The sequence below is a fragment of the Caretta caretta genome, chromosome 3 (assembly GCF_965140235.1).
Source record: "Caretta caretta isolate rCarCar2 chromosome 3, rCarCar1.hap1, whole genome shotgun sequence".
In the NCBI taxonomy this organism is placed as follows: domain Eukaryota; kingdom Metazoa; phylum Chordata; order Testudines; family Cheloniidae; genus Caretta; species Caretta caretta.
This window is the reverse complement of record NC_134208.1, coordinates 84,144,866-84,160,996: the sequence shown is the minus strand read 5'-3', so window position 1 is coordinate 84,160,996 and position 16,131 is coordinate 84,144,866. Positions and strand designations below refer to the sequence as shown.

Below are 16,131 nucleotides of genomic sequence, written 5' to 3'. Positions count from 1 at the left end.
TTTATTTGTGTTTTATTTTACACCGTCTTACTGCTTTAAACTACTTACCCATCTACTCCAATACCCACTACACTAAAGGATCAAAATCTTTGAGAGGCACAGCTGAGCAAACCTACTATATAACTTGTGAAGCTGACAGAACCTCCCTATTAATTATTCAGTTGGTTAGATTAAGAGGGGTGGCAAATAGTTTTAGGGGGGAAAATACAAAGCTCGCCCCAGTAAAAATTTTAGCTTTTCAGTCAGCACCACCTTCTCTTACTTGCTCAAGACCATTCCAGCTAATTTTTGTTCCCTCCCTGACTCTGCTCCCCCCATGATCTATGAGAAGAGATTTTCCAACCTGCTTTTTCCAAACCTGCTAGCTTAAACTGCCAGCTCCCTAGGTATTTTCAAAAGGATTAAGTGCAAAGATATAAAATACTAGTGACCTTTAGTGAGTCTAGTTCTAGAACTTCTGTAAAATTTTCAGTTATTCAAAGAAACTTTCATGGGCTAGAATGGGTTAAAATCAAGCAGCAGTTGGGTAAGGATAGAAAAGACATTTGTTAATCAATTAAGCCATTCTTCATTTAGTTAACTCTTGAGTCACCATGTATGTCACTGAAGAATCATCTACTAAATGCTGCCGGGTTTAAACAAAAACTTTACTCGCTCTTTTGTACAATGTAATAGATAGTGGGGACTTGTTAATGTCAAAATCTTCTTGACTATGTTCCTGTAATTTATTATAATAGTACTTACTACATATATGTAGTCTTCTACAAATCTTATAGGGGTGTGATGATTAGTTACGAGATCCTGATGTTGGAGATTGGGAAAAGGAGACAGCGATTTACCAGGTTACAGAGCAACTCAGTGGCAAAGCTGGAATTAAAACAAGATTTCTGGCTGCCAGCCCTTTGTGCTCACTCAACTAGATCAAGCTGGCTCTTGTTGCAGATGAGCTAGTATGAGCCTAGAGGGATATATGATTGCTCTTTAAAACAACGTTATGATATAGGCAGAGCAGGGCCCTACAAAAGGAAAGATGCATTAGTGACCATGGCCCTCAAGCTCCATGAGGATTTCAGAATCTCAGCCAGAGGTCATGAGTCTAATTCAGGATTGGGCGGGTGAGATTCTGTGGCATCTAATGTGCTGGAGATCAGACTCGATGATCATGATGGTCCCTTGTGGCCTTAGTTTATGCATCTATATACAATTGCTGTGGTGTGTACCTATTGAAAGAGAGACAGACACTTAAAAGAACATAGGTTTCAGAGTCACAGCCCTGTTAGTCTGTATTTACAAAAAGAACAGGAGTACTTGTGGCACCTTAGAGACTAACACGTTTATTTGAGCATAAGCTTTCGTGAGCTACAGCTCACTTCATCGGATGCATTCAGTGGAAAATACAGCGGGGAGATTTATATACATAGAGAACTTGAAACAATGGGTGTTACCATACACACTGTAACCAGAGTGATCACTTAAGGTGAGCAATTACCAGCAGGAGAGTGGGGGGGGGGGGAATAAACAAGGGGAAATAGTTTTACTTTGTGTAATGACCCATCCACTCCCAGGCTCTATTCAAGCCTAAGTTAATTGTATCCAGTTTGCAAATTAATTCCAATTCAGCAGTCTGTCGCTGGAGTCTGTTTTTGAAGTTTTTTTGTTGAAGAATTGCCACTTTTAGGTCTGTAATCGAGTGACCAGAGAGGTTGAAGTGTTCTCCGACTGGTTTTTGAATGTTATAATTCTTGACGTCTGATTTGTGTCCATTTATTCTTTTACATAGAGACTGTCCAGTTTGACCAATGTACATGGCAGAGGGGCATTGCTGGCACATGATGGCATATATCACATTGGTGGATGTGCAGGTGAACGAGCCTCTGATAGTGTGGCCGATGTGATTAGGCCCTATGATGGTGTCCCCTGAATAGATATGTGGGCACAGTTGGCAACGGGCTTTGTTGCAAGGATAGGTTCCTGGGCTAGTGGTTCTGTTGTGTGGTGGCTGGTGAGTATTTGCTTCAGGTTGGGGGGCTGTCTGTAAGCAAGGACTGGCCTGTCTCCCAAGATCTGTGAGAGTGATGGGTCGTCCTTCAGGTTAGGTTGTAGATCCTTGATGATGCGTTGGAGAGGTTTTAGTTGGGGGCTGAAGGTGACGGCTAGTGGCGTTCTGTTATTTTCTTTGTTGGGCCTGTCCTGTAGTAGGCGACTTCTGGCTCTGTCAATCTGTTTCTTCATTTCAGCAGGTGGGTATTGTAGTTGTAAGAATGCTTGATAGAGATCTTGTAGGTGTTTGTCTCTGTCTGCGGGGTTGGAGCAAATGCGGTTGTATCATAGAGCTTGGCTGTAGACAATGGATCGTGTGGTGTGGTCTGGATGAAAGCTGGAGGCATGTAAGTAGGAATAATGGTCAATAGGTTTCCGGTATAGGGTGGTGTTTGTGACCATCGCTTATTAGCACCGTAGTGTCCAGGAAGTGGATCTCTTGTGTGGACTGGTCCAGGCTGAGGTGGATGGTGGGATAGAAATTGTTGAAATCATGGTGGAATTCCTCAAGGGCTTCTTTTCCATGGGTCCAAATGATGAAGATGTCATCAGTGTAGCGCATGTAGAGTAGGGGCATTAGGGGACGAGAGCTGAGGAAGTGTTCTAAGCCAGCCATAAAAATGTTGGCATACTGTGGGGCCATGCGGGTACCCATAGCAGTGCTGCTGATTTCAAGGTATACATTGTCCCCAACCTGAAGCAAATACTCACCAGCCACCACACAACAGAACCACTAACCCAGGAACCTATCCTTGCAACAAAGCCCGTTGCCAACTGTATCCACATATCTATTCAGGGGACACCATCACAGGGCCTAATTACATTGGCCACACTATCAGAGGCTCGCTCACCTGCACATCTACCAATGTGATATGTGCCAGCAATGCCCCTCTGCCATGTACATTGGTCAGACTGGACAGTCTCTACGTAAAAGAATAAAAGGCCACAAACCAGACGTCAAGAACTAAACATTCAAAAACCAGTTGGAGAACACTTCAACCTCTCTGGTCACTCGATTACAGACCTAAAAGTGGCAATTCTTCAACAAAAAAACTTCAAAAACAGACTCCAGCGAGAGACTGCTGAATTGGAATTAATCTGCAAACTGGATACAATTAACTTAGGCTTGAATAGAGCCTGGGAGTGGATGGGTCATTACACAAAGTAAAACTATTTCCCCTTGTTTATCTCCCCCCCCCCCCCCCCGCTCTCCTGCTGGTAATTGCTCACCTTAAGTGATCACTCTGGTTACAGTGTGTATGGTAACACCCATTGTTTCAAGTTCTCTATGTATATAAATCTCCCTGCTGTATTTTCCACTGAATGCATCCAATGAAGTGAGCTGTAGCTCACAAAAGCTTATAGTCAAATAAATTTGTTAGTCTCTAAGGTGCCACAAGTACTCCTGTTTTTTTTTTTTTAAAGAAAATAGTTCAGCTACTACCCAAAGAAATCGTTTGATATTAATTACAGAGGTGTTGCGCACACTTTTTTATTCTCTGATTTAGTCCATTAGCAATCTGCTTCATTTATTTCTACCTCTGAACCTTAATTGTGAACAGCTTAACTGCTACTTGAATTTCAGATGAAAACTAAACCCATTTTAATGGATTAGGAACATTCTAGAAATAGCTTAGATGCTACAGCCCAAAAAGCTAAAATATTATCTAAATGGTGGGGGGGGGGGGGAGAGAAGAGATTAATAAACTGTCACAAAATTGTAACTAACAGGAAGCATCTGCTATTTCCTCTCAACAGGATTTTGATGTTCCATAGAGTAAGAACTTGGCTTAAAGGGCAATTCCTAAAACTTAGCTTTGTTTAACTGTATCTGATTCCAGGCAGCAGTAAAGACAAAGGGGATATTCCTGCTCTGAAAAATTGAGTTACAGTGGTGCTCAGAGAGCTATACTCTTCCTTTTGCCAACAGAGGCAGCTAAACCTAACGTGTATTTTTCTACATGGCCCAAAGAGGCTCTGATCTTTCAATAATATTCCAAACAGGCTCTTGTTTCCAACCCTATACACACACACACACACACATTTTCAAGCATTACCACACTGCACTGCTTTAGATGATGGTTATGATACCATCAAGCTTTTTGGCCTTAGATATCACCCCTCACTGTTTGAATATTAAGAAAAAAACTTCTCATTCTAGCTGGAAGACATGGTTACCTTACATTAACTGTAGTTCTTCGATGGGTGTTGTCCTCTTATATTCTACTGATGGTGTACATGGACCCTGTGTTTGAATTCGGATTCTCTTGGCCAGCAGTGTTGGTTGGGGGAAAGGTTGCTCCTATGCCCTCCTTAGAATCATAGAGTGTCCTTGTGCCTCTGACTGAGGGCATAGAGGCCATGGCAACCCCAACTGCCATATATGGACAACACAAAGAATTACAGTTACTGCACAGTAAATATCTTTCTTCAAGTCCCTGTCTCTATCTATTCCACTGTTGGTGGTTCACAAGCAGTGACCTAGACCACAGGAGGCGAGTGATAGGAGTCTGCCTAAACAATGAACGTGAGGCAGCCCTACCAATGTAGCATCAGATTTTGAGTACTTAGAAATGCTGGGTAAGTATATGTACTGAACCCCTCTCCCCAGCAGGTGGCTGCCCTATGTGTCTCTAGTATTGAATCACTTCTCTAAAAAGCTAAAGAAGTTCCCTCAAGAGCGAGCTGTCACTCTTAGTAGTAGGTCTAATTTGGCTATTTCATAGTCATTTCATACATTTTAAATCCAGTTAGTGTTAATATGGCCTGATTTTTGGCCTATGCTGGTAAACTAATCTGGGGGATACCATATATGGCTCAGTTCTAGTTGGGTACAAAAGGGATCCTGAGAACAGCTAGGGGGTGAAGCTTGCAATGTGACTTCGGGAAAAACACAGGCAGCTGTATTACTTGGTTAAGATGGCTATGACCTCTGACAAGAACTTCAGGTGAGGTGTCAAGGTTGCTCGGACTTGGAGGGTGAATATACAGTAGGCTTAGAGCCAACAGATCAAAAAGGCATCAGCCAGTTCTTTGACTCTGCCCTCCCCTGGACCAAACTGTTTGCCCCCAACAAAAACAAATGTCAAACAAGCACTTCAGGTGGGGGTCATCCAATCATAGATGAATGTCTTGGATACGTGTTCTGTTCTGACCACACATAGTCACTTGTCAGCTACCTGCTGCTCCATGGGTAAGTGTATGGCTATGGGAATGATTTTTGTGATGGATAGAGTCAGTGATGAGCTGCCAAAATCTTAACAACCCATTCCCTATAACAAGTTCTGATTTAAGGGATGTGCCTCTGTCCTGCCCTCCCCAGGTCTGTTCTCCATCCCAGGAGTCCTGCAGCCCTTGCATCAGTGGGGTTCCTCCCTGCATGTGGGGTGGCAGCTCCCTGCAGGCAAAGGCTGCTGTCTGCCCAACTCCCCACCGTGGGATGTGAGTGCCCCACATAGCAGGAGCAGGAGAGCCTGGAGGGGGAGGGGGCTCACCCCAGCACACCCAGCTCCACTCCTGGCCCTATGCAGTGCCCAGTCACATGGTGCCTAATCTCCCTGCCCAGTGCAGCGGGTCACGCTTGCTGGGCCGGGCAGGAAGCAGCATGGAGCCCGACCATGGCTGCTGAGTGAGGCGGCCTCTGCACACTGGGCCTCAGAGGGGCTGCCCAATGCAGGTACCAGCTGCAGCGCAGCCCCTGCCCCGAGACAGGGTGTGGGACCCCGTGCCCCCTAAACAGTGCTGCTCCATGCACCCCCCTCTAGCACCGAGCCCCTTCTCCAACCAGGGCCGGCTCTAGGATTTTTGGTGCCCCAAGCAAAAAAAGTTTTTTGGGCCCCTGCCCCTTCCCAGCCTTGCCTCCTCACCCGGGCGTGCTGAATTTCTCCCCCCCCAGCAACCTGCCACCCAAGCTCGCCTGCTCCCCTGAACATGCCACGGCTCCGCTTCTCCCCCCGTCCCTCTCAGGCGAGGGAGAGACAGTGTGTTCAGGGGAGCAGGCAGAGCGGAGGTGGGTGGGGAAACACAGGAAGTAACGGGGAGGGTAGAGGAACCGCTTCCTCCTCCTTATCCAGCCCCAGCGCAGCCCCCTTACTGTGCTGCTCAGGGCAGCGTGTATGGATGCCGTGCGGCCCGCTGCTCGCAGCCCCACTCCCTTACCATGCTGCTCAAAGTGGCAGGTGCTGTGGAGTGGTCCAGAGCACAGCATGCTGAGGCTCTGCAAGAGGGGGGAAGGCAGGAGAGGGGCTGGGGGAGCCTCCCCCGTTGGGAGCTCAGGGAGCCCTAACAACCGATTCTAAAACTGCTTCTAAATTTAACCACCAGTTCCAGCTCACCACTGGATACAGTAGTTCCATAGGTTTACAGTTTCCTGATATAGGGGTAGTTCTTGCTCCCCCCTGTTTTCTCATATAAAGCATGGCTTTATTGCCATAGGGTCATCCATCACCATTTGAATGGTCAGACCCTTTAGAACTGGGAAGAAAACTGCATGCCTAATGAATATCCCTTAGTCCCAAGGTAATTATGTGAAGCCAGGCTTATTGAGAAGTCCACATTCCATGTCTGAAGGTTATCTGGGGGACAGGGGTCCCCATCCTAGCATGTAAGTATGTCACCAGAGTCTTTGATGGTCAAGAGAAGGATACATCCTCTGAAAGTTTGCAAGGGCCTTTCCCCTAGTTTAATAATGACAGGAGTTCTGGAGGGGGGGACTTAACCGTGTATCACAGTGTATGTCTAGTTGGCAAATAAACTTTAACCACCATTGCCTGCAGCAGCGGTGAAGGCTGGCATGCTGAGTTACATATGTGCAGGAAGCCCTGTACCCCAGAAGTTCAAGACAAGTTCTTAAAGGTATCTTGGGATGAAGTTGCAGGTGGTTGGTCAGATGTACTATGGCTTAGACTCTTTATTTGAACAGAGAGGTTAGTGCCGTTTACAGAGCCCAAAAGTGCCCTATAAGCACCATCTTTTGAATAGGTTTCAAAGTAGCAGCCATGTTAGTCTGTATCCACAAAAACAACAGGAATACTTGTGGCACCTTAGAGACTAACCAATTTATTAATCTCTAAGGTGCCACAAGTACGCCTGATCTTTTGAATAGGATCTAGTACCAACTTCTTTGTTTACTCTTAGTCCTAGAGAATTATAGAGTTGCAGGGTCTGTTGTGAAGTTACCTGTTGCTGAGACATCCCATGACTAAGACACTTGTTTAAGTACCTCTTTTGCAGTAAGCTGCTGCTGCTAGGCATTTTCTGAATATCCTCAGTGCAGTCAATAGACCAAACCGTTTCACCCTGTTGGGGGAATGAATTGCCTACCTAAAACCTTCTCCGCAGGTAGCATGAATTGCTATATGAAAATAAGCATCCTAGAGGTTGAGAGCTGCACACAAGTCACGTAGATCTAAGATTGAAATTATTGATAGCAGAGTCACCATCCTGAATATGAGCTTGCAAATGGAGATGTTCAATTGTTCCCAAACCAGATAGAGCACCAGCATCCCCTTTTTAGGGAATTAAAGGCATGAGTAAAACTTCTTCCCCCTTATTCTTGAGGTACTTCTTCCACTGTGATGAGAGTTAGAAGAGAGTGCACCTTCTGCTACAGCATGCTTTTGTTAAAGGTCTCTCTGAAAATGGAGAAGGTGGGTAGGATGGATCAGGAATTGGATGGAATAACTCCACTCCACTGTGTACTACTGGAAACTGTAATCTTTTTACAGACCCCATGAAAATGAAATAGTTGCCAAATGGAGGGGATATCACAGGAGGATCCAACAGAAATTGTACATCTTTCCTGACCAAGCAGTCAAATCTGCTGCCTTGAGCATGATGAGGGGTGGCAGAAGCAGATGATTGCCTGCTCTGATGAGTTTCTAGACCTTTCATTAGCTGCTCCAACAACCAAAGGTCCAGGGATGGTGTGTATAAAGTTGCTCAAAGCCCTTATAAGGCATTTGACAATGGCAGTCATTCTTTTTGATGTTGGTGCCAAAGAACCAGCATGTCTGCCAAAGCAAGTTAACTGGCTCTAAAAGTCCCTTATCAGTGGGCATTGCAAGATGTCCAGGAGCTTTTCTTTTTTTCCCCCCTTGGACCACTTCTACTGGAATCTCCAGGGTATCAGCCATCCTATCCAGCAAGTCCTGGAACACTTTGTGATCATTTGGGGTTGAGACAGATGAGATGGACATCACAGCCTCCTCAGGGGATGATGATGGTGTGGTCCTCCACCTGTGAGCAGTCTGTTTGGTTCAGAGTGGGGAAAATTGGGCTAGCTATAATGCTCCTTTGTGAGGTGGTGGTGAGGGGGAACTAGCCCTTGATTAGGATGCAGATGCTGGCCTTTTGGCCTGATGAATTTCCCCACAGTGCCCAAGACGACCATGGGTGTTGATAGAAATATGGAGCAGGTAGCCCTATGAGTGGATACTAGAGAATAGTATCCCTCTTCAAGCTCTTATGTCTGGGGTAATAAAAAAGCAGCCCTCAACACCCCTTGGGTGTATACTACCGTGGATTGAATTAGTGACTTCTCCCTACCCTCGCTGTCTGTGAGAGAAGGAGCAGTTTCAGGTGGAGAATGAAGAGCACCGTAAGATTGTGCTCAGTAACAAAGGCAGTACCTTCACTACCAACAGCAAGTCTGGCACCATAAGCACCATGAAGGATTTTAGTACCAAGTAAGTTGGCACTAGTCAGGCAACTAGAGGACATTGGTACTGGGGATATCTGTACAGGGTGGGCCTCAGTACCAAGCAGTCAGAACCAGGCCATTCCTGGGGACCAAGGGATGATGACTGGTGCCTGAATAGGTGCCAGAGTGACCCCTTCCTTGAGCTACTCTTTTCTACTGAGATTTGAGAGGATTTTTGACTACCTGAGGATGGACCCATTGCAAGGGTCCATAAGGAAATGGGAGTGGCATACAAGATTGGTTCCACCATGCTTGCATTGGTACCGATGACTGGGTTAAGGTGTGCGATGGCACCAATGACTGAGTACAGTGCTTTGGCGTCAATGGCAGGGCTGATCTCAATGATACCTTGTGCTTGCCCTCCTTACCGGTGGAGGGTAGAGGAGCCCTATCAGAGCCATGCTTCCTTTCCTTTGAGTGCCGGGACATCATGGGCCTGCTGGAACAGGAGGAAGAGTCCTTGGCCTCAACAGTACCCTTAGAAACCAAGGACCTCAATGGTGACCTAGTCTTTTTTGGAGCTGGCTCCTTGCGCCTCTTTTTAGACGTTTTGCCAGCATGCTTCGAAGACTTACCTTTCTTAGAGGAAGCATGCCCCAAGGTTAATGGGGTGCTGGATCTATCTGGGAACAGATGTACAGCAGCAGTCTCCTGCCCTGGCTCGGAGGGCAGTTGCAAGGAACATTCCAAGGCCAACAGTCTTGGCTTTCTCTCCCTCTTCTTCCTACTCCTGGACATAAGGGACAAACGGAAGAAAGACTTCTGGGAGACGAGTGACTCTCCCAGCAACAGACATACTTTCAGTGCCTATCATTTACCCGTACAGCTTCCTGGCAAGAGAGGCAACATTTGAAGCCTGACAAACCAGGTATATTCTGCCAGGAGAAGACACGTCTCCTGGGGGAAAGTTGTCCTCTCATCTAAACTATTACTAAACACTATACAGTAACCTACAACTATAAACTAACAAACTTTGAAGAAAGATAAAAGGCAGCATATGCTGTAAGCAGACCTGCGAGTGGTCTGTCTCCAGCTGAGGCAGTAGAGAAGGAACTGAGGGCGATTTGCCTGTGCACCCCTATATAGCATTTTTGTCTGCCACAAGGAGGCACATGCACAGGATGAATGGACCACTGCAAACTAGAAATCTCTGACTGAGAGCTAGAGAGGCACCTGAACCGGAGCACCCTTAGGGATGCTACTCAAAGAACAACAAACAGCAGTTCCTTTCTGCTGAAATCAAAAAACCTAACTTTGCCTAACTACAACTGTTTACACAACACTGGGTAAAATGCATGAGTGAAGAGCAATGAGAAGGAACTGAGGGCCGCTCATTATACCCCCAGCAGCTGGGGGCACTAAGACACATGGTAGACACACAACTCCCAATGGACACTACTGGCCAAAAGTATCCAAACAAGTATCTAGGATGCATTGCACCAACAGTGAATATACAGCACAAACACACACAATCAGCTATCCCCCAGCTCTAGTCTGGGCACTGATCCCATGGATCAGGGGCAGCCTTCTCTCTCCCTTTCTGTTCTGCACAACTAGTCCGATAATACTAAGTTCTTCCTCTATTATTTCAAGGACAGAGCCAGGACTAGTCATGCATAACAGAAAGAGGGAGAAAGAAGGCTGAGGCTAATCCATTAGATTCATGCCCAAATCAGAGCTGGAGAAAGCTGAGATAGCTGATCACCAACTTCCCTGTGATAAAGGTAAAGCGCATCATCCCTCCAGCAGAGAGGAAAAATAAGCCCCAGCCAAGAATGGGGATGGTAGAGAGACCATCTCCCAGCAGCTTAGAGTTTAGGCTAACTCTCTTAGGCTAGAGAGTTTCCCCTCTCATCAATGAAGAGGGAAATCCCCAGGAGCATACAGAGAGGAGGGAAAAAGATGATTTCCCCTTTTTGTGAAAAAGGGAGACAAATTCTATCTTACCATTTAAAAAAATTGAAGCTCTTGTGTGTCATTTAAAAGAGCATCCTGTGAAAAGAACAAACTCCAAACGTAACCTAGCAGTACATGCTCAGCTAGTATTTGCTATGGAATTTTATGAACAAGAAGAAGTACTAAGCCCAAGTCTGTAGATAAATGTAGTGTACTGCAGAACAATCTTCTTGTAATGCATAGCTCCTTGCTGCCAGAGATTTCCCATGTGCCCATTGCTGGGGGTGGGGGGGGAAATCTAACTATAAGAAGTAAGTTTGGCAAATTATTCAAATAGTCTTTTTTCAGCTGTAAACAAACTTCTCCACCAAAGAAACCCCCAACAGAATTTAATTACTAGAAAAGCCACATTACCTCAATTATTTGATTTTTTTAAGCAGAGGTTTAAAGTGATATTATATAAAATAACTTTCTCAAAAGATAGTATTCAGTCTAGCTGTGAGATAAATTAATTTTATTCATTTTCCCCATAATGTCCAACATGTTTGCCAATGAAAATGTATAGGTAACGTCAGAAATAGTTAAATATACAATCTACATACAAAGATAATCAGCACTTAATGGAGTTGTTTTCAATATATTAATAGCAAATCCTGTTTGCATCTACTACTACTATTTTAAAACAGCTGAAATATTCTGTGGTTTGTATTAACAGTTTAGCAGCCCCCAGGTTAAAATGACGTCATAGTGATAGGCTGAAGGAAGGAATGGTGGCTTTGAATTCTGCTGAGAAGCTTCTGTGCCACAGGCTTGAACTCTGTTTCCCAATACAGTTTGTGATAGTCTCTTAAATCTCTGTCGAAGTTGTAATCCAATGCTAGTTCCTCATCTGCAATGGGGGAAAATGTCAACAATGCTGAAGAATTAAAAAAAACCCTATGTATTACCACTAGGGCATGCACAATTTTTACCAGTTCTACATTCATAGTTTGCAAACAACTTTGAGTTAAACTAAAAACCACTGTCTGAGGAGCTTAGTTCTAATGGAAAAACATGAATGCATTTGGGCTCAGAAAAATGAGTAGAAAAAATAGTATTGTGGGATCTATATTTATCACCTCCCAATGGCTTCACAATAGTTGTCTACAACTAACAGGTTTTTTTTCCTAAGTGCCAGCTTGGGAATTTGAAGTCAAGCTGCGCTTGTTCTGGTTTGATCATCATCAACAGTAAGAGATTCTACAATTAAATGTACTAACAAATTCATAGATGTACAAGCCGGGAGGTAATCCAGCTCATTCATTTATGATGTGTTGGCTCTTCCATAAATCACTCACTGGTAATCTGGTTTGTTGTTTACTCCAATTCTATTCAACGATATCCCTGATCCACCAATAGGAGCCTGGACGGATCAATACAGCATTTAAGCCTATCCATCTTACAGAAACGTCCAAAGCAAGAAAGAACAGGAAAGAGTAGACTAGAGAAGATTAGACAAGTGGTCTTCAAATGTTGCTTCGTGAGTGGAGATTGGAGGCAAGTACGATAGGAGAAGAAAACTATGACAAACAGGATTACTGGTGAGTAATCTTATGTTCCTCTTCTCCTATTTTACCCAGCAACAGCCTTGACTATCAGATGTGGAAAGTAAGGGGGAAAAAACAAAAACAAAAAAAACTTAGGGCAGGCTTACAGTGGAACTTGAAGGAACATGCTTCAGAATTTGGAATCCACTACAGGAGCCAAGCACAACTGATGGTTTTTGACAAATGTCTGAAAGGAAGACAAAGTTAAGGTTTTTTTCCCCCCAACATGACTGAGTTTTGGCTGAGTCAGTTCAGAAGAGGCCTCAAGGCAGAGCTACTTGCAATCCACATTTTGGCAAATCCAGCAGTTACCTCAGGGAACAGGTGGTAGATCCCATCCCCTTGCAAAGCAAGTGCCTTTCTCTTTTTACTTTTATTCTTTGAGCATGTAGTGGAGGGGAACTGATTCCAACTCTATGACAGGATCTCAGCCATTTCCTCTAATGGAATAGAAGCCACTTGGCCTCTAGGCCATCAGAGAGAATTGAATGAGATCCTGGGCAGCAGCTCTATGATCCAAAGGCCATATTCTGAAATGGGGCTCTACCCAAGCATATGCGAGGGGGGTTCTGAGAAGGGCAGAGGGCTGTGGATGTCACACTGGGTTAAGTCATAGCTTTAAGACAAAGAGAGAGCTTGGAATGCCTGAAATACCAGCACATTGAAGTTGGCATTTCAAGGCAGGGGGCTGCAAGTCCCCCATACTGAGATGCCCAAATGAACATCACAGCCTGCAATGCTAGCAACTATGGTTATGAGGGTGGAGATGAAAGGATGGGAGAAGCTGGACCCTACCAAAAGTAGTGGGGGAAGGCTACTTCCAAAACAGGGACTTCCAAAACTTAATAGAAAGGAAAAGCAATTAGTTCAAGGAGAAGAGTGTTGTCTTTGCAGCAAGAAACCCTGCAATGGCTGGAGATGAAAGCAAAGCCAGGACATCAGCTCCAAACAAGCAGCAACATCGCCAAAGAAGCTCAAAATGAATCTGACCACAAAGGGGCTCAGGGAGTGGACTCTGGAAAGGACAGATAAGGGATTCTGATGTTTGTTCTCAGAGAGAAATGCATTACCTAGCCCAGAGTGTGTTTTCAATACAAGTTAACTATCTCTGACAAAAGACAGGTATCTACTAAATAGGTAGAAATTACACTTATCATCCATAACATGTTGAAAGAATGGGTAAAGATCCTGGCTGAAGGGTCCTGGATCAAAAGGTTATTGAAGCATATTGTATATACCCACACGACTGCAGCAAGTAGGCTATGAAAGTCTTGGAAAGGACAGGAGGCAGAGATTAGACCAAAGTGAATAGCGCAGATCTGGAACTGAAGATTCCCCACAGAGATGCAGATTACAATGATGGGCCACATGAATGGGGATCCTCTGTGGAAGTACAGTAACTCCTCACTTAAAGTCATCCCGGTTAATGTTGTTTCCTTGCTGATCAATTAGGGAACATGCCCATTTAAAGTTGCGCAATGCTCCCTTATAACATTTGGCAGTCACCTGCTTTCTCCACTGCTTGCAGGAAGAGCAGCCTGTTGGAGCGAGCTGGTGGGGGCTTGGAACCAGGGTGGGCCGGCAGCCCCCATCCGCTCCCCTAACTTCCCTGTGGAGCAGCCGCCCAACAGGCTATCAATTGCCAGGCAGGTCAGCTGTCCCTCCCACCACTGCCGTGTGCTGCTCCTGGGAGCCTCCAGCTTAATGTGCAGATGGGGGTGGGGAAGAGGGGTGCTAATGTCAGGGTATCCGCCTCCCCCCACTTCTGTACTTCATCTCCACAGAGTGGGATGGGGGACACAACAGGGCTCACAATGGAGGGAGCTTGCTGGTCTACTTAAAAAGGCAGTGTACTTAGAGCGGGGTCAGTGTACTTAAAGGGAAATGCATCTCTGTCTCCCTCCACCATGCTGTCTTCCCTCCCTCCATTTGTGCTGCCTTGTAGAGTGTGAAGCTACATTAACAAAGTGTTTACCCTTAAGGGCACAGTTGAATGCTAGTTCATCATTTAGCAGTAAGGCATTCCCTGGGAAATATCCCACCCTCTTCCACCCTCTGACTTCACCACCACAACCAAGCTTCACAATCATCACTGCTGTGTACAGTATTGTTTGTTTAAAACTTATACTGTGTGTGTGTGTGTGTGTGCGCGTGTGTGTGTAGATAGATAGATAGATATAGTCTTTTGTCTGGTGGAAAAAATTTCCCTGGAACCTAACCCCGCCCAATTTACATTAATTCTTATGGGGGAAATTTGGATTCACTTAACATTGTTTTGCTTAAAGTAGCATTTTTCAGGAACATAACTACAACGTTAAGTGAGGAGTTACTGTATGTATCCAGGTACAAATCATCTAGTTGGAGAGTGTCTAATCTCCCAACCCCTCTTCTCAGTGTGGAAGTCAGGGTGTGTCATAAATATAAAGGGAAGGGTAAACACCTTTAAATCCCTCCTGGTCAGAGGAAAAACCCTTTCACCTGTAAAGGGTTAAGAAGCTAGGATAACCTCGCTGGCACCTGACCAAAATGACCAACGAGGAGACAAGATACTTTCAAAGCTGGAGGGGGGCGGGGAAGCAAAGGGTCCTCTCTGTCTGTGTGATGCTTTTGCTGGGACCAGAGCAGGAATGCAGGTCAGAACTCCTGTAAAAAGTCAGTAAGCAATCTAGTTAGATATGCGTTAGATTCCGTTTTGTTTAAATGGCTGATAAAATAAGCTGTGCTGAATGGAATGTATATTCCTGTTTTTGTATCTTTTTTGTAACTTAAGGTTTTGCCTAGAGGGATTCTCTATGTTTTGAATCTGATTACCCTGTAAGGTATTTACCATCCTGATTTTACAGAGGTGATTCTTTTACTTTTTCTTTAATTAAAATTCTTCTTTTAAGAATCTGATTGCTTTTCATTGTTCTTAAGATCCAAGGGTTTGGGTCTGTGTTCACCTATGCAAATTGGTGAGGATTTTTATGAAGCCTTCCCCAGGAAAGGGGGTGTAGGGCTTGGGGGAGAAGACGTTTCCAAGTGGGCTCTTTGCCTGTTCTTTGTGTAACACTTTGGTGGTGGCAGCTTTTAACCTAAGCTGGCAGAAATAAGCTTATGGGGTCTTTCATGCAGGTCCCCACATCTGTACCCCAGAGTTCAGAGTGGGGAAGGAACCTTGACAGGGTGTATCTCCTGCACTACAGAGCACATGAATGCCATCCCAGGAGTGAGATCAACACACTGCTTCTTCATGGTGTGGTGGAACCCAGGACTAGAGCATACAGTGCAGGCTCTGTGCCATGAGAACTGAGAGAATCCCTGCAGCCTGAGGGCAGGAGTGACCTGTGAGAGGATGCCCACAGGAGAGGAGGACAATACCAGGCCATAGGGGAATGTAAGTGTATTGAGACCCTCTACCACCCACATGTAAATGAAGTAGGGGACAACTGGATTGCCACGTTAAAACCCACTGAAGAGGGAGGAGGAAAAAGCATGATGTGGAAATGGGAACCAAGTTGCCCAACATCATAAGGTAGAGACAAGCCCCAGGTCTGCTGTTCCTGAGGGAACTCCTGCAATGGGGTAACTGAAGCAACTATGCAGAGTGAGAAAGTGCCAGGCTGAAGGGCCCTGCAGAGGCAGTCAGTAGAGCAAGTGGGAAGAAGGTATCAGGGGCAGCAAAAAAGCACTTGTCCCTGAAAGAAGAGGTTATTCACTGGATGGACTGTGACAGAGCCACTTGAAAGGGGAGGAGAGCTGCTTCTGCAACTCAGAGTGCAAGGGTCTGAAAAGGGGCAGAAAGAAGAAATGGCTTTCCTTGCTGCTGTCCTCCTCCCTCTTCTCTCTCTGCAGACTTTTTATTTCCCACTCTCCTTTTCCTTCACCTTTGTCTACGTTATTATATGTATCTTCTTGCTAGAGATGGTT

General features: G+C 45.2%; 1 protein-coding gene across 4 annotated transcripts in view; it reads right to left on the bottom strand.

Annotated features, from left to right (window-relative positions):
* Positions 1–11,129: 11,129 nt before the first annotated feature.
* Positions 11,130–16,131, bottom strand: part of ARMC2 (armadillo repeat containing 2) — a 135,639-nt gene continuing 130,637 nt past the window's right edge. For 3 of the 4 annotated variants that reach the window (XM_048844852.2, XM_048844853.2, XM_048844855.2), the window contains one exon: positions 11,130–11,525. In XM_048844852.2, the coding sequence (XP_048700809.2) occupies positions 11,368–11,525 (158 nt within the window). In that variant the 3' untranslated portion in view covers positions 11,130–11,367. Of the gene's footprint in view, positions 11,526–12,329; positions 12,410–16,131 lie in introns of all 4 variants that reach the window. The other variant, XM_048844854.2, reaches the window with a different exon arrangement.